Source organism: Rhipicephalus sanguineus, chromosome 1 (assembly GCF_013339695.2).
Source record: "Rhipicephalus sanguineus isolate Rsan-2018 chromosome 1, BIME_Rsan_1.4, whole genome shotgun sequence".
In the NCBI taxonomy this organism is placed as follows: Eukaryota; Metazoa; Arthropoda; class Arachnida; order Ixodida; family Ixodidae; genus Rhipicephalus; species Rhipicephalus sanguineus.
In genome coordinates, this window is record NC_051176.1 from 281,820,657 (window position 1) to 281,839,881 (window position 19,225).

At 44.6% G+C, this 19,225-nt stretch overlaps 1 protein-coding gene across 1 annotated transcript in view; it reads right to left on the minus strand.

The window, feature by feature from the left end:
• The window catches only part of LOC119379131 (pre-mRNA-splicing factor SLU7), a 47,422-nt gene extending 29,409 nt beyond the window's left edge, over positions 1-18,013 (minus strand). The window contains exons 1-10 of the mRNA XM_037648319.2: positions 17,995-18,013; positions 17,500-17,690; positions 17,258-17,405; positions 17,088-17,168; positions 16,648-16,812; positions 16,494-16,565; positions 15,221-15,355; positions 12,778-12,875; positions 12,067-12,134; positions 2,765-2,961 (exon numbers count right to left, since the gene is read on the minus strand). Coding sequence (XP_037504247.1) covers positions 2,765-2,961; positions 12,067-12,134; positions 12,778-12,875; positions 15,221-15,355; positions 16,494-16,565; positions 16,648-16,812; positions 17,088-17,168; positions 17,258-17,405; positions 17,500-17,654 — 1,119 coding nt within the window. The 5' untranslated portion in view covers positions 17,655-17,690; positions 17,995-18,013. The remainder of the gene's footprint in view (positions 1-2,764; positions 2,962-12,066; positions 12,135-12,777; positions 12,876-15,220; positions 15,356-16,493; positions 16,566-16,647; positions 16,813-17,087; positions 17,169-17,257; positions 17,406-17,499; positions 17,691-17,994) is intronic.
• Positions 18,014-19,225: the final 1,212 nt, after the last annotated feature.

Below are 19,225 nucleotides of genomic sequence, written 5' to 3' on the forward strand. Positions count from 1 at the left end.
AATATGGTGTCACTCTCAATTCTTGTCATTCCCGAAAAAAGAAACTGGAAAGCAAATGGTTAGGACACTGAAAAGGAAACGGGCACGACCATTTCACGTTTGTGCACCCAGAGCAGGGCACAAAGTTCTACTTCTGCTACTACAACAAACAGCATGTCTGTGACGAATAACGAGAGGCAGAATCAGAATGGCACATGGTGATTCATGATGGAATGGTCGGTAAACGGACGTTAACCTTCACTACCGCGCGCCAGCCAGCACGTGTAAACGTTGCAAAGGCAGCTGAACAACTAACACCGTGGGCAGCTGCTTGAATCCATGCGATATGGTGCATGCACAACGACAACCCATGAAAGGAATTTCTAACCTACCACTGTCAGATGTGTTGCTTTCTTCTTACAAGCATCATATAGAGAGACGTCAACTGCCCTCACCCCCGCTTTCTTTTTCAGGGAATACCTTTTTCTTTTTGACTAACCCAGTTCGGGTCCGCCACGGTGGACCAGTGGCGAAGGTGCTCGGCTGCTGACCCGAAGGTCGCGGGCACGGTGTTCCGTTGTCGCAGGTTCGATTCCGGCCGCGGCGGTCACATTTCGGTAGCGGCGAAATGGTAGAGGTCTGTGCGATGTCAGTGCACGTTAAAGAACACCAGATGGTCGAAATTTCCGGAGCCCTCCACTACGGCGTCTGTCATAATCATATCGGGGTTTTGGGACGTAAAACACCAGATGTTATTATTAACCCAGTTTGTTGCGGCGGCCTCAACCAATTTGCCACGGTGGCCTTATTTGTGCACGAGCTAAAGAATATTTTTGAAATTCGTGTTCACCTGTAAACTCATTATCGCTGTTCGCAGAAGCTATATTTCCTATGTATTTCCATCTGTTGGCTGCCGCCACTGAATTTCTTGATGCTGTGCATTTACTTTCAAATCAGATTGATATGTGCGGTTACCCTGATAAAAAAGTAATGGCCAGCAGTTGAAGAGTTGTCGCAAATGCAGCTTTGTAAGCGACGCGGCTCCCGTTGAAGTGGCTGACCTGAAGCCTCGATACACCCAGCGCAGCCTGTTGGAAAAAACGCGAAGCGCGTCCCCATGTTCGGCGAGGAGGCTGCGCGGCGGAGGCGGAACGTCGGTACACCTAACCTATTCTAACACCGTGAACCGGTCTAAAACGTCTACAAAATACCAGTCAGTGAGTCTTATTCCACTTATGTTCCAAATAATGTTCTGGCACCATCATCATGCTAAGTAATCAGGATGTAATCAGCAGGCCTTTGTGTTATTTGTCAGCCAATAATCAATAAGCAAATGAACCAAACCAATGTCAGGCACATAAGGTCTATGATGCACAATAGCACAACACAGAAATTGAAGTGCACGACATATTAAAAAAAAAGAAAAAACTCAGTGTCCCTTATGCATTCATCTAAGGCGACTCGAAAGTGAAAGCCATGCAGTATCCACTACGCATCTGCAAGGCAGTTTGTGCACCTACATAGCTGCACACAGCATTGATGCTGTGGCTGAAGATTATGATTAATTACGGCTGAGCCCTTTGTAATGGCTGGGCAGCTTTTAACCACCCACTCATTATGCAATTTATATGGTGTCATGTCTGGTGCAGTTTACGCTTCTGCCATGCAATATTATATCTATTAACATGACTCCTCAACCCTATGACACACGTAAAGGGTCTTTTTTCGAAGAAGTTTCATGCATGGGAGTGGCTCTGAGGTAGGATGCTTGACTGCCATGTCGAGTGCCTAGGTTCAATTCCAGCTCAAAGCCTGGTTTTTATTTCTCATTGTATGCGAGGTCACACGAGTTATTTTACTGCACGCCACAATTTTCAAAGCAGCATCTGATGAGGCACACAAGGCTTTTGCCTTAATAAATGGCCTCACAAAAAACCCGCATTTCCCCGAAGGGGAGTATGAGGAAGTGCGAAGCACGGGGTGATGCTATGAGGGGGCGCGCGCGACTAAACTGCAGAGCCGAGCGAAGGAGACGGCAGCGAGAGAAGAGAGCACGCGCCAGCCGACCCACGGAGGTCTGGCCGTTTTTAAGTGCAAAGCACTTTTACTGATGATGATGATCTGTCTTCCGAACTCGTTCCAAAGAACCCGCAACGCGTTCAACTTGTTGGCGGCGTTGCGCACGCCCGAGATGGGGCTCAGGTTGTTGTCGAACCACAGTCGATCGTACACCGCGCAGCTATATCCGAAGCTGCGGTCCAGGAAGTCTCGCTGGAAGCGCGCGTCCGGCCGATCGAATTCGAGGGCCCGCGCTCGCTCACGCATCGCGCGTCCCCGCGCCAGATCGGCTTCGGGGTGCTCGGCTCGCTTCGCACGCTTTCGTTCGGCGTCTCGCCGCCGGCCTTCATCACCACAGGCTATGCGCGGGGCGCGCGCAGCCACGGAGCAGAGGGCGGAGCGCGCGCAGTCACGTGGGGCGTGACGTCGCTGCGCCGTTGCTACAGACGCTCCTCTCCGCTCCTCGCGCCGTTGCTATGGGACGGCGGATTCAGGGTCGCTTATAAAGTGCATTCGCACTTAAAATGGCAGCAAGATTTCTAACTGGTATCTTCACGTTTGTATAAAGTACACAGCTGAATGAACCAATTAAGTATATTTGCCTTGAGACTCCAATGCAAAAAGAATCACTGCTGAGCTAATATCACACCTAAGGCCACCAGAACTATACGCAATGATGCTTTTGACTAATACCCACTTCAAATGTAATGCATAAATATGTGCTTACCGTCTGGGCGAATATCAGCTCCTTAGGAGGCACCTGCAAGTGCTCTGCTCCACCGTACTTTTCTAGGATGCTGTCCTTCATGGAGTGACGGAACTCTTCTTCCTTTGAAAGGAACTCTTTGTTCAACAGTTCAGCCTTGGTGGGTTCTGCTTGCAGGTGAACATCAACACCTTTCTCGTAGGCCTGCCAGGCAAACACTGAGGAACACAAAAGCTATGTTATAAAGCAATGTTAACAAGTGAGAAGTTCAGGGGAAGATGGAGGCTTGAAGTGATGAGAAAATGTTGAACAGGGAATGAAGGCGACATTTCAACAAGTGCAGTTGTCATAGTCACGGCAGCAGCTACCTTGATGCCTTGCTGCCTTGACGAATGATGATGTATTGGTGTTTTGTGGCGCAAGGGCCAAATCAGGCCAAAGAGCGCCATGTCAATTGATGCTGGGATGTAGATGGGCCATGATTTACGATGTGTGTGTGATATCATGGCTGTAAAACGGCCTAAAAGATATATACAATCAATGGAGGCATGATGAATGTAGTGCGGTGGGCTATGGGCTACAGTTGGTAGAGGTCAAAGATTAAAGTAGGTTAAAAGTATATCGCAAGATTATAAGTTTCACTGGCATTCTGTAAACGCGGCACTAATGCCTCAACAAGACCCTTAACCACAAGGGCGTGGAGACACGTGCCTCTTAAAACTGCCGCAGCAGCACCCTCTCCTGAGAGGCTGCTCTACGGTACAAATTGAGCAAAAACTTGCAATACTTGGCATTCTCTTAAAAAACTTAAAACAGAACCTGTGCTGAATAAAGGATCTGTGCCGAGGAATAAAGCTGGGTGTAGTGGTATCCTTTGTCTAAATGCCAGGGGAAAATGCTTTTTTCTTAGTACGTCAAGTTTGCGGCATTCCAGTAATGCGTGGAGGACCGTTAGTGTCCCACCACATTCACCACAGACGGGGGGATCATTTCCAAGGAGCAGGTAAGCGTGCGTACCATATGTATGGCCTATTCTTAGTCGACAGAGAGTGACCTCGGTGCGTCGTACTTTACTATGAGGAGGCCATTTTCCTATCTGTGGTTTAATTAGGTGGAGCTTGTTAGAAGTCCTGGTATCCCATAATCGCTGCCAGTAGTCCCTCACCTTCCTACGCACTAAGTGATTTAAGATCTAAGGCAGGAAGACCTATAGAGGGATTCACAGGTTTCGTGCCTATGGAAGTCGCCATGCTGTCAGCGAGTACATTGCCTTCAATGCCCCTGTGCCCGGGGACCCAGCATATTATCACACGTTGTTCTGACAAATAGGCTTTGCACAGGATTGAAAACAGTTCGACAAGAACTGGATTTTTATTTGTTTTTAGTGACTTCAGGGCTTTAACAACACTTAGCGAGTCTGTATAGATAACCGCCTTTTGGAGCCTTGTACTATGGATGTATTTAACAGCAGAAAGGAGTGCGTAAGCCTCAGCTGTAAAAATACTCGTCTCTGGTTGCAGCCTCTCGCATTCAGAGAACGATGGACCCACAGCAGCGTAGGACACGCCTACCTTAGATTTTGATGCGTCCGTAAAAAATGCAGGGCACGAGTATTTTGACTGTAACTCTAGGTAGTGCATTTGAATGTGTATTTCTGGAGCGTGCTTAGTTACCTCCACAAAAGACATGTCACACTCTAATACCTGCCACTGCCACGGTGGCGCCGCCCTTGCAGGGCGCATTAACACATGCTCAAGAGGGACATCCATTTCATCACTTAGGTTCCTCACCCGCAGCGAAAAGGGACGTCTTGCTGCAGGTCGGTTACTATACAATGTGGCCGTGGTCATATCGTTTATAGTTGTGTAAGTGGGATGCTGTTGATCCGAGTGTACATTAAGGAAATAAGTAAAGCTTAAATATGATCTTTGCATATGGAGCGACCATTCATTAGATTCCACATAAAGGCTCTCCACTGGACTTGTTCTGAATGCACCAGTAGCCAGCCGGATGCCCAGATGATGCACAGGATCTAGCATCTTCAATGCACTTGGGGCAGCAGAATGATAAATTACAGAACCATAGTCCAAGCGTGTGCGTATGAGGCTTTTGTAAAGTTTCATGAGACATTCTCTATCACTACCCCATGCTGTGTGTGAGAGAATTTTTAGTATGTTCATGGTTCTAAGACATTTATTTTTCAGGTTTTTAATGTGAGATACAAAAGGTCAGTTTTGAGTCTAGGATCACACCTAAAAATTTATGTTCTGCGCTCAAAGGTATGCGGTGCCCTTGTAGATGGATATCGGGCTGAGGGGTTGGGCCTCTCTTTCTTGAAAAAAGAACGCAGGAGCTTTTCTGGGGGTTTAATTTGAACCCATTCTCATTTGCCCAGGCTGACACTTTATTGAGGCCTAACTGTACCTGCCGCTCACATATTGCAAGATTACAGGACTTAAACCCAATCTGAACATCATCTACGTAGACTGAATAAAACATGTTTCGCGGAATGAATGACCGTAGAGAGGTCATTTTTACTATGAAAAGGGTACAGCTTAGCACACCGCCCTGCGGTACACCAGTCTCTTGGGTAAATGGCTTGGACAGAGCATTTCCTACTCTGACGCGGAAGGTACGGTCACTTAGGTAACTTTCTATCACGTTTAGCATGTTACCTCGAATACCAATTTCGGAGAGGTCTTTCAAGATTCCGAATCGCCAGGTAGTGTCATACGCCTTCTCCATATCAAGAAACACGGAGAGGAAAAACTGTTTGTGGATAAAGGCATCCCGAATGTAGGCCTCAATACGCACGAGATGGTCCGTTGTTGAACGGCCTTCCCTGAAACCGCACTGATACATATCGAGCAGCATATTAGTTTCAAGAAAGTACAACAACCGGCGATTTATCATCTTTTCAAATAGCTTGCAAAGGCAACTTGTCAGAGCTATTGGCCGGTAGCTTGCTGCACAAGATGGATCTTTACCTTCTTTTAGGACGGGGATTACGATAGCCTCTTTCCATGCTAAAGGAATATATCCTGCGGTCCAGATCTTGTTATAGATACTCAAGAGCACCATCTGCGCGTCGGGATGGAGATGTTGTATCATTATGTACATGACTCTGTCAGCTCCCGGCGAAGACTTGTGACAACTGTTCAAGGAAGCTCTAAACTCAGCCATGCCAAAGGGACGATTGTACGGTTCGTCTCTACTAGGCTTACGGTTCAGTGCTTTCTTTTCTGCTATTTCTTTGTGTTTACGGAAACTTGCTGAGTAGTTTGATGAGCTAGACACGCGCTCGAAATGTTCACCGAGCGCATTTGCCTGGTCTTCAAGGCTGTTGCCTTCGGCGTCAACAAAGGGCAAAGCGCGGAACTGCTTATCTGATAATTTTCTCAGCCTATTCCACGCTTTCACTTCTTGTGTGTATGAGTTTATACTCGAGATATATTTTACCCAGCTCTCTCTTTTAGCATTACGGCGAGTGCGCCTACCCTGGGATTTTACTTGTTTAAAGTTTTCAAGATTTTCCGCCGTTGGATGCTCACGGAAGCAAGCTCCATGCCTTATTTTGCTTTTTGCGCGCATTTCTGCACTCGTCATTCCACCATGGGACGCGCTTTTTTCTTGTGCTACCATTTGTGAGGGGAATGCACTCTAATGCAGCATCAACTATAAAAGCGGTAAAATGAGCAATAGCATCGTTTATGTTAAAATCATTAAAAGCATTTCTAGGCATGTGAGTTATACGAAAAAACTTTTCCCAATCTGCACATGCTACTTTCCACTGAGGGTTATGTGGTATGGAGTCTTGGTCCGTGGTTTTGAGGCAGATAGGGAAGTGATCGCTGCCGTAGGGGTTCTGAATCACCTCCCAATCTAAGTAGGGTAAAAGAGTGGCTGAGCAGATCGCTAGATCTATAGCAGAGTAGGTATTGTGTGTTGTGCTGTAGTATGTCGGTTGTTTTTTATTTAGAAGGCATGTACCAGAGTTCAAGAGATACCGCTCTATCAGGCGGCCCCTCGCATCACACCGACAGTCTCCCCAGAGCGAGTTGTGTGCATTGAAATCGCCTGTCAAGATAAACGGCTCCGGGAGCTGATTAATTAGGCCTTCAAAATCTGCCTTGTCTAGCATTTGATCAGGAGGAATATATAGAGAGCAGATAGTTGTGATCCTATTAAGCAAGATGGCGCGAATGGCCACTGCCTCTAGAGAAGTTTGAAGTTGTAACTTCTGGCTTGCAACTGACTTTACTGCGATAATAGCTACCCCACCTGACGAGGCAAGGCTGTCAGTGCGGTCCTTACGAAAAATGACATGTTGATTTAAAAAGTTTGTGTTTTCAGGCTTGAGGTGTGTCTCCTGTATACAGAGTACTTTAGGATTAAACTTGCTTATTAGTTCTCTAACATCATCTAGGTTGTGTAGAAGGCCTCTAGCATTCCACTGCAGTATCTGTGTAGCCATTATGAGCTAGAGGGGAGAGTACTCTGTATACTAGGATTTATCTTATGTAAGACTTTCTTTTGGAGGAGCTGTTATGCGTTGTTTGCTTGTTGCGGCACGCTCAAGGGAGCGGTGCCGCTCCTTCGACACCAAAGGCGTCGAGGTGACTGGTGTTGTATCCATCGCCTCCCTGGAGGCGCTGGATGAGCGCATTATGCGCGCAGACTGTTGTGGTTTAGGCCTCGACTCGCGAGAGGAGGCCGTTGAGGCCACCGAGCCGCTAGGCTGCTGGCCCTTTGTTGGTGGCAGAGCGGCAGCTGCTGCATCCGCGTGGGGGGCTGGGGGCTTAGCCGCTGCAACCCTGCGTGAGGTCTGGGCGGGAGCCACTGTCCGTTGTGACACTGCCCCCTCGCGTGTCACATCGGCGTATGTAGTGTAGTGAACTATTGAAAACCGTTTCCGTGCTTCCTTGAACGATACATTTTCTTTGACTTTGAACGTTATTATATCCTTTTCCTTTTTCCATGCAGGGCATGATCGAGAGTAAGAAGGGTGCTCACCATCGCAGTTCGCACAGTGAGGCGTGTTGTTGCAGTCGTCAGAGGAGTGATCGTGCTCAGCACACTTTGCACACGTTGGCCGTCCTCGGCAGCTCAGAGATCCGTGGCCATATCTCTGGCACCGGAAACACCGTCTCGGATTAGGGTATGTATGCCCTGACACGGATTTTCATGTACCCTGTTTCAATGTATTCTGGCAGCTTGCTTGAGTCAAATGTGAGGATCAAGTGCTTGGTTGGTATTTCTCTGTCATCTCTGCGTATCTTGATCCTTTTAACATCAATCACATTTTGTTCTTTCCATCCGTCCAGTAGTTCGGCCTCACTTAGTGTAATTAAGTCGTCATCTGTCACTACACCACGGACCGTATTCATTGATTTGTGTGCAGTCACAGTTATAGGAATGTCTCCGAATCTCTCAAGGCTGGGGAGTTTCTCATACTGGGCTTTGCAAGAAATCTCAAGAAGTAGATCTCCACTTGACATTTTAGTGATCTTATATCCTGGTCCTAGCTTTTGTTCAAGGTATTTAGCGACAAGAAAAGGTGAAACGCCTCTCGCTGGCATGTCGGTTTGCTCACTGTGTATCACAGTGATACCGAGGAAAGTTGTCTTTGTGGTTTGTCAGGAAACTTGCTGTCACTTCGGTGCGCCCTCTTTTGAGAGGGCGATCAGAAAGTGGGGGGAAAGGAGTACCCATTAAATGCTTCATTATTCAGCAGCCATGGTAGCCACCCACCATCGAGCCCAACAAGGGGACGCTACAATGCTTGGTCAACACATGCAGACGCCAGCTATACATAGCTGCTATAACCCAATATAATATATCCAAGGCTGGATATAGTACACAAGGTTAACCCAGGCCGCCTACGAAAACTGGGAAGTAACTGAAGCGAATAGGAGACAGGACAGCGAGGAAAGAGGATAGGAAAGTGAAAGATGAGAGAAGGGGATAGGAAAAGGCGACCGCCGATTTCCCCTGGGTGGGTCAGCCCAAGGGTGCCGTCTACGTGAAGCTGGGGCCAAAGGGGTGTGTTGCCTCTGCCGGGGGGCCTTAAAGGTCCAATCACCCGGCGCCGACTCAACCCCCAGGATCCCCTTTTCCCCGGACACGGCAAAGCCACGCACGGCTAGGCGTGGGAGGGGTCGAAACCCCCCATTAGCTCGGGTCCGTGGTGTCGCTACACACCAAACGCCTGCTCGCGCAGGCGCCCCTGCGGGGGCTGCCTTGACGAAGACAAGTCCACTCGATGAATGGTTGGCTCCAGTGACATTCCCTGTTCAACGATTGCTCATCACTTAAAGCAAAGCTAAATCATTTACCAGTCCTCGGCATTTTCATGTTACCGAAATACACTTTTAAAATGAGACTGAAGAAACCAATAAGTTAAAATCAATTGGTACACTGCTGCACTTCTAGGCCAACAGCACACGCTTTAACTTTAGTAAAAGACAGAAAGTGAAAGATAGCGACACCACGATGAAATTCCTGCAATAGCTCTAAAAAATAATAAGGGCTTCCTACAACCCTAAACAAAATGGAGGATCAAAATGCCCCGCCCCACAAGGAGAAAAATCCTCGCACCCTCTAGTCATCAACATGGCAACATCTGAAGGCTTTTCCAGGCCAAAAAAGACACAAGCACACAAAAATATCATGACTCACTATATTATACTGAAATTGTCAACAGAACAGCACAGGTATGAAATTCTAATATCCTCTAAACGTGAAGTTGATTTTTTCCAAAAAGTAATGTTTCATCTTTCACATATGCAGAAAGTTGCAATAATTCTCAGTTCTTGCAATATCCACCAGACTCTTCCGACAAATTTCATGTAATTGATTACTTGTCAATTACATTTTTTCACTATTTTAATCGATTGATTACTTTTTACTTAGTAATACTCACAGAAATTCAGTTACTTTTTTTCAGTAACCAATTAGTACACATCACCACTTACTTCACTGACACGACAATCTGTACCAGGTGAGTAGTATTTGAATTGGTCATGTCATGCAGCAGCCTTGCACATGTGCATGTTCAGACCAGCAAATCTGGGTGCTCAGTATTTGTTTTCTCAACTTCACATTTCACCAGATGTTGGCTCACTAATTGAAACAGAGCGCTGGTATATGGCTCATAGCAGTGGACACTTCAGGTGTTGATATCATGAAATCACCTATTCACAACTTTTGTTTTTATTTTGAGCTCTCCACTGGCCCTACCAGGAGCTATAAAAACAGTGAAGCACTGCACGTCATAGCCAGATACGGGCATTGCGGTACTGAATAACCACAACCTTGTGCGGGAGGTGTTTGTACATTACGTCGCCACCCTTCCGTCTAGTGAACGAACAAATTGAGGGAGTTGTCAGTGCCACTAGTGTCTTGACAAAAAAATAAGCAAAAGATGATAACCAACAAAAATTTAGAAAAACAAATGCTTGTGAAGATATAAACAATATGTGAATGGCTGCAGAGGACACACTGGAAGACCAACCCACTTCATTCTATTTTGGCAATGAAGTGAAAATAACATAAAAGTGAAAGTAACATAAAAGCAGTCAATTACATGTAAGGCAATTACTGCTTGGTTACTTTTACAGACTACAAATGGATGATGCTTCTTAATGTTATTTTAATGTTAATCAGTTACACAAAGGTTGGGGAACTTTGCACTGCATTGGAGGTACACAGGTGCTGTACTGACTATGCAACGCAAAGTTCCCCAACCTTTGTTCAACATGTACCAACTAGCCTAAAGGAGTGCTTTACTTAATCAGTTACATTTTTTTTTCTGCAATATGTACAAGTCTGGCATTCAAAGAGTTACTGAAGATGAGAGGGACCAATTCATTAATCGTCAATGACTTCACCAAACCGCAGCTTTTTGTATCTGCATGTCACCGTGTTACCAGCTGCAACGCCTCCGCTACCACAGTGATGAGGAAACTGGCACTAATGATGATGCAAAGTTGCTGAAGTAAATATGAAAATGAAGGAGTCAAGTGCATCTCAGGAACATGATGGAAACAATCTGTGTGTTCATTTATCCAGCCTACAAGAGCACTGCTTTGTCATGACTGCATAAGCACTGGCAGCATACAAGATGTGAACACACAAATCAGCCTGGGTTACTCAAGGGCGATGATATTGCAGGTGGGACTATAACAGTTCATGAAGTCCTGTGCACTATATGGAGAGGAACTTGGGTAGGTGGCATAAGTGCATCCAAAATTGTCTCATAATTAACACCAAGTTGATACCAGGTCAAGGGCGGTACTACCTTTACAGAGTTGTAAAAATGTTTGCTTTATGCTCTCATAAATTAAAAAAAAATTTTGATCCAAGTTGTTTACTTCCATGATGTTTCATCTACATACCATGGCTTCTTTTTGCATCCACTAATCTGAGCCTGTTAAAAGCAAACTACAATAAAATTCTGACCTGCGTAATAAAACCTGGTTTCTCAGATACCGCTGTAAAAGAGCAGCCTTCAATAACATTTTACATTTGAAAGTCAAATGGGGGCCTCACAAAAAGCTTGCAAAAGTATACAACTCTGATAATAAAATAGAAGTGTGTGTGAGGGGGGGGGGGGGGGGGTGAGCACTGTTATTACACCTCACCAGAAATTAAGGACACAAAGCTCTTTGGTGTGATATTCAAAATTAGGCAGAATAAAGCTCTGACTCACTCACTCAAAATTACGCAGTGCCCACATATCCCTACACAAGATGCACAGAAAAATTTCATAGGAGTCACGTTGGGACTTACGTCATGTCTGCTAACCACTACAAGTGTATATATGTTGTCAGATTAGGTGCTAGTTAAAGGCTGCTGATTTCACAATTATCAATTATCAGCACTGCAGCCTTGCCAAGACTGCCTCAATAGTAAAGAGTCTATAGAATACTCATTTGTAACCAATAATGCCAAGGTAATGTCTTGTTACAGCCCTGCTTTGTTTACATGTTATGCAGCTATGCCACAAGTGCTTAAGTGTTGAAGAAATTTTACAGTTGGGTGCACAAACACTGCATTGAAGTGTTAAAGCCAGTTCAACAACTCCATATGGTAGACTAACAATGGTTATAAAGTATATTGTAATTTTTTTTAGATTGTAAGGGTCATCAGGGAACCAGTCAAGCTGTCTAGAGCAGCTTTTAGCTCTGAAGACCATCTAGATTTTTCTGGTGATATAAACATTGATTGATTGATTGATTGATTGATTGATTGATTGATTGATTGATTGATTGATTGATTGATTGATTGATTGATTGATTGATTGATCGATCGATCATGCTTACATTGAGCTTCTGCAATCTTCTGAGTGTCCCCAGAGTACCTAACAAAATTATCACCAGCAAAATGCAGCCTGGAAAAAAAAATGCTTTATATTAGTAAAGAATCACATATGCACACATAAAACACAGACCTCGGTGAAATACAATTGGCGGCTATTACTTTGACGTAAGAATTCTTTTTAAAAACCAATACCATATTTTGGCATAGAATAACCCATCACTAGAAACTAGAGACGAAAAACTCCAAGCAATAGTTCAGGTAACCACTATGGATCACCATACGGGATACTTGAATGTAATCTCGCAAATCATGTCAGAAAAAAAGTTTATAAAATCCATGCAACTGTGGGGTGAACAATTATATGGAGAATATTAACATTCACCCCACAGTTGCCTGGAATTCATAGATATCATGGGAACCACGGTGTCAAAATGAGAGAATAAAAAACACTTTCTTCTGTGGTAATTCACTGTAGGGCATTGCAATGTGTTTGGCGCCAAAATTCCAAAATAAATTACAACCACCAACCCCTTTATTTACATCCTACTCTCATCAAAATAAATTCAGTTTTCTGCTACTTTCTAATTCAAAATGAGTTCACACAGCTATTACAGTCAAAGAGCACTAACATATACAGTAAAAATGTATTTCGTTGTAAGTGGCATGCATGCACATGCATGTGTGTGCAAGAAAGCTCATCTTTGTCAACTTACTCTTCTGGGGTCTTGTTTGAATTCTTGTATGGATTGTCCCTCATGGAACGTGTCTTGGGGTCATAATAGGCGGAGTTTGGGTCCAGATTCCTCAGGTACTAAAAAGGAAGGGATAAACTTAGCTACAGAACAACATACATTACAGTGGTAACATAATCTATGCAGGTCTCCAGTGGTGCTTTACATCTCTTGTGGGTTGGAGCTGTGTCTGAAAACAATGCACAGTAAAAGGACTTTCCATGGTCAATAATTTTTATTAAGCCTATCCAAAGTGAAGACGAGACTTGCTTCTTATGGAAAGTTATGCAAATATAGCTGTGATGGCAAGCTCTACTTTCTTTAGCTGGGTGAGGAGCTATAGTTAACATTTTAGTTTCAGCTACACTTCATAGCATCACACTTCACTCCCATTTGAGGGTTTCCACAGAACCGATTCACCACGTTCAAAGGGAAACAGTGTGTGTCATAAGGTGTACAGTCGAATCCCGCAATAACAAATACCGCTACAATGAAATTTCTGCCACAACGAATAATTTTCAATTCCCCGTCAGCCGCCCATAGAAAACAATGCAAAAAAATGACTCGTCACAATGAATACTTTTTCTGGGTATTTCCGCTTCAACGAAATTTTCCCGAGTGCCACCACATACGGAAAAGGAGCTTGCCTCGAATTGCCGCAAAATTCTGCTAGAAACTCTACCATTTCTCGTTGCCAGAGCCGTGCAACAGCATCGCAAGACTCGTGTCTTCATCGGAGACATGCTTTCTACCACCACACGCACATCCCGGTAAATTATTCACCACTGAGATGCTCGGCGACAGATCATCCATCCACCATGATGCTACCAGCGGGTTTGATGCGCGTGCGGGCCGCGAAAGAATCGTTCTTCAAGAACTCCTGCCACTGTTTTGACGTAGCACTCAAAACAATATTACTGCTCGTCATCACAAGCCCTGCGATCGTCAATGACATCCACGGCGTTTTGAAGGCACACGCGGCCAACGCGCACCTAGTCTAGGCGTAACTACATTCTGCCGCAACCGCTGCAAACACAAATGCTGTCGTGTCGACGCGATCATGGGCGACCACAAAAGTATGCGCATCCAACGTACATGCACCGACTCAAAGCAATGCTGTGGTCAAAACCGCGGTAGACGCGATTACAGATAGTAACGACGCAATTATGAAGGCACGCGCACGGCCAGCGCACACAGATGGAAAACGGAACTACCGTTTGCCGCAACCGCTGCGCAGAAAACCGCGGTTGCCATTGTCCTATCGTCGCGATCATCGATAGCGAATATGCTCAAGTATGCAGCTAACACACCGGAAGAAAGATTAAAGGCAATAAAGTCGTAAAATGATACGAAGCGATTCGGCTTTCCTTTCGCTCGCTTATGACTGGTAGTGCGGAGCTTTGGCACTTAGTTTTCAGTTAGCCTCTAGCGAACTTTGGCACACTCCTTCGCGGCGCTACAGGCTCGGCACGCTTCGAGGGTAGCCTGCATATAGTATTTGCTTGCTCGCGTACTGACGCAAAGCCGCCTTCCTTGCATTACTGTGAAGCCAACTTGTGCACCAAATATCGCGTATAACCCGCACCCTGAGTTTAGCGCTAAATTTTCTGTACATTTTGTGCGTTTTATACGCGAGAAAATATATTCACTAGGTGTGCGGCCAAGTACGTCCGAGTTAGCGAGAGTTAAATGTAAAGGACAATGGATGCGCTTGCTAGAACTAAAGGACGAGTCCTGACCATGAGATCTTCATAGCTTTTATAGTCTATAGATGAAATTTCGCTGCAACGAAATTCCGCGACAACGAACTTTTTCGCGCGTCCCGTCAGTTTCGTTGTAGCGGGATTTGACTTAGTTTGAACACTTGTATTTTGCAAGCCAAAATAAGAAAGGACAGTTAGAAATGGCCTGTTTTACCAGCACAGCTTTCCTACAGTAGGAAAAAGATTGATGAAAAATGTAAAAACATTGGCCACTGCACTATAAGCAAGTCACTGAAAAAAATGCCCCTCATGTTGGGATTGGGCGACCCAGCAGGCCCGCAAGGCGGCGGAGAGGCAAGACCTCAACGTCCCCACGTAGGAGGCCTAGGCCCAGCCAACCAAATTGCTGGTTTCCAATAAAAGTTTATTCCTCCTCCTCCTCCACATGTTGGGATTTTACTTCCAGTTGTTTCCCAGATATGTCACCTCTGTATGCTTGGAAACTTAGAAAACACCAAGGACAGCACTATAATGTTGGCAGGAATAACACTTTAAAATCTTCGTGCTCATGTGGACAGCTACATGTTTCCTCTTCACAGCTAGGAAAGCAACCAACTAGACCGACAGTAGACTTCACTTCCTATTCGCAGCTGCTCACTATGGTGAGGTAGGGGGGCTTGGTCTGAATGGCACAGAAAAGTAAATCGAAAAAAGCCACACACCTTTGCAACATCTTCACGTATGCGAAGGTTCCGCACGGTGATGCGCTGCTTGCTGTCCACTTTTGTGCCAGGCATGTCTGCATTGTCGGCATACTTGTCCTCGTCGCCATCAGCTTCGTCTTCACTGTCATCTCTCTGCAGAAATGGCAACACAGTCACATTGCAGAGAATATTTCTCAGACATAACGAGACTAACAGAAACAAATTCGTGAAGAATAACAATGAGAATACGTATATACTAAATCTTACATATAGAAAAGAAATGTCAATGCCACAACGTGTCCACTTGGGCCAGCATTCTCAAAGAACAAGCATTTCAAGCACATAAGCTGACCAGTGATGGAAATTAAAAAAGGCATGTCTTTACTAACTTCTCAGAGTGATGGAAATTAAAAAAAAGGTGTGTCTTTACTAACTTCTCATTTTAAATGTTAGGAAAACCTAAGGACTGCTTGGAAAGTACTTTCAGTAGGTATAAATACCATCAGTGGGTAACCTGCACCAAATTTGTCCGTTAGAAAGGTGAGCCCAATAAACAATACCTTAAAATCTATATGAGTGTGCATTCACCGAAATTGAGTACTAAAGTTCTGGAGGTATGCCATAGTGAGACACTCTGGATTAATGTTTTACTACACGGGGACCAAACCTGAGTACATGAAATTTTTTTCTTTCTTTCTTTTCTTTTTTTTTTGCATTTCATCACCATCAAAATATGACTGCCACAGAGGGGGTTGCTTCCATAACCTAGCTTAGAATCGTTAACGCCTTAGTCGTTAAGCCACTGTTGCAGGCAACTTGCGCAGTGGAAATTTCCAAAAGCACTTTTGAGACCCGCTTACTGTCCCCCCCAAAAAACATGCATCGAGTGCAAAAGAATTGTGTTATACTTTCACTTTGTCTCATTAAAGGTGCTTGACCTTACTATACCTTGCCTCCCTAATGTGTATTCTAATATATTATGGAGTTTTGCAATACAGTTCGCACTACAGAGGGTTACATTGCATTTTGTTCGCCTATATAGCTCCAATATAATGTTTTTTTTAACAGTGTTCACACTCATATAAAAATTCCAGCGCAGATGCTCGTTTTCCCGATGTGCAGTGGTGACACAAAACTAAATTGTTGCAAACATCCATTCATATCAAAGCTTGCTCTGTTTTAAAATGTTTCATGCCGATTTGTAAACTTCCATGATAATTCAGCAAAATTAAACATTCAGCTAGAAGAGGGTTAACGGCAAAGCAAAAATTCTGCACATCGGCCAAAATACCTCACGTGTACTGACACCCTCCAGGTTCAAGATATCATGCTTCAGCTTGTCTTCCTTCAGTTGCCGCTTTGCCTGCAAGAGACAACACATTAGTAAATCATATACCTGCAAGTAGCGGCTGCAATACTAAATAGTGGAATAACAAAAACATTACCTCTTCTACCTTCCTGTATTCTTCTATGACAGCCTGATAGCAGGCAGGGTCAAAGCCATTCCATCTGTCCCGCTTTCCGTCATAGTCCAAATTCAAATTCGGCAGGTCTTTTTCATCAGGCGCAATGTCATCATTTGTAAATCGAGCCCCAACTTTTCGAGGTCTCTAAACAAGCAAAGATTTCAGTACAATAATCATTCAGAAAAAAGTTCCTTTAGAAGTAAGAGAAAAATATAAAGCAAAAAGCAGTGTTTGCTGAGAACAGTTCTTATGGACATACTTAGGCTACATAAAAATGTCTGCTAATAAAGTAAGTGACTGCAGAAAGGCTTTTCTGCAATCAATTACTTTATTAGCAGACTTCCCTTGCACATATGTCACACTATGAGGCTCTTTCATGCTTTCTACGAGTTAAAGTTGCCGTAGTACGAGCACGTTACCTCTAAGCAATCCTTTCGCTTGTGGGTCAGGGCACCGCAGTTTTCGCAGGCACCTTTTCTGTACTTGGTTGCTCTAGAATCCTGGAAGGAATCAGAAGAACGATGAGAAATTAGGGAATCTTTCAGGCCTGCTCACAGCTAGAGATTTTGTTCCGACGTGTGTCGCTTACAAATTCTCCTCGAGAATAGTAGTCGCTGATTCGACTGAACTGCTTCTGTTTCTCAGGCTGCGGGCGCTGGTGCTTCAAAGTGGGTCCTTTTGCCCCAAAGTACCATGGTGCCGAAGATATGTACTGAGGAATATGCGGGTTGATGTCCCTGCGCAAAACAGGAGTAGGCAAAGCCGATCAATTCCGCCAGATTGGAGCTAATCCGTGCGGTGTGCACATCAAAATACCAAGTGGAAACTTACTTTCCCTCCTCATCGACAGCGGCTGGTGCTGTGCCAGCTTTCCTGGCCTCTTCGAGCTCCTTTGCTTTCCTCCAGTCCTCTCGTGACTGCTTCTTGGGCTCGTCGACCTCCTTGCTCTTGATGATCTCCGAAACAGGGAGATTCGTCTGATTCATTTTCTCGTCGTCAGCCTGCCGACATCCAGATACTTGCTGGAATACACAGGAATCCGTCAAATACAGAACACGGCGAAGGAAGTGTCAACGAACGAAGTGCGCGTTATGACAGCAAATTGTGACTGTCTAAACACCAGTAATAAACGAAAATTAAAGGCAATACGCAGGTAGAAAATTACGCCAGGAAGGCTTCGCAGACGACCATGAAAAGCAAGAGTCAAGGCGGCACCGTTGAAAGCAAACAAGCAGTTTACGTCACAAACAAGTTTACGTCACATCTGACGTAAACAACAATATCTTATTCTAACTTATTCTAATAATCTATTAAAGGTACACTTACAGCTACGACGGCCCTACGATTGCGGAGTCAACTGGGTCTGCGTGTATTAAATCCTACCGGATCCAAACAAAGCTTTTTTTTTTTATTTTTATGCACAATTATAAAGCTCGAAACTTAAGGTTACACATAAGTATTCTTATTGTATATGCGACTGTATAACTTAATTATTTATTAACAGTAACAAACTTTTTCAAGCTCGTTTACATGTGCTTCAAAAAATCGAGACTGCGGCTCATAAACATTCGTATGGTGGATGCACAGTTGGTGGTAGAAAATAGTGGAAGGGAAAGTTTTATTGCGGTCCCTAGTTTTATTGGCATGAAGGTCGGAACGATAAATTTGACTTTTCTGGCGTCTTGCAGTCATGCTGTAACGCGTATGTGCTGATACAGTCGCTGACTGGCCTATAGCTGTAACTTTCGGCAGTGTCCGGGCGCGAGAAAGAACTGTTGCAGATATGTGATAGGATCGGCGTTTGTTGATCTTATGCGGCATGCTGGAAATTAGTGTGCTACGACAGGACAGGGCGAAACTCCTGTTCACATGAAACATTTCTAGAATTCTGGAAAACCTTTTAAAACATGCACCTGCTCCCAGCAGGGTGCACGCCCATCAGTGAAGAGGTATCGCCGGCGACGAAATACAGAGCTGTCCGACACAGCACGCGCGGCCGGCCCCGCATTGACGAGAAGTGCTTTGAAGCTCAAGGCTGCTCAAGGCTACGGTACCGTAGCCTTGAGCATTTTCAGGGCGTATGATTTATTAAGCTAGATATTCAAGGTGTGTGCGTGTGTTTGTGTGCGTCTCACTTTAAGCTTCTTTTTTTTTTCTATCAGCACTTGGAGCAGGAAATTGGCGATCTTTGGCATTCGCAAGCCCATGCACCATAACACACCACATCATCACTTCGCGAAAGAGAAAACAAACGACAGAGTAACAGAGCATAGCTTCTAGTCTAATAATAATAATAATCGCTGGATATTTAATCCAAAACCACGATATGGTTATGAGGCACGCCGTAGTGGATTAATTTCGACCACCTGGGGTTCTTTAACATGCACTTAAACCAAAGCACAAAGGTGTTCTTCGCATTTCGCCACCATCAAAAACTTCTAATTTAAATACGAACATTCAGCATATGCAAAATATTTTAAATCGGAGCATATTGAGAAACAAAAGGGCATACAATTATATAAACTTGCAAATGAATAAAGTGTATGCACATAAGCAC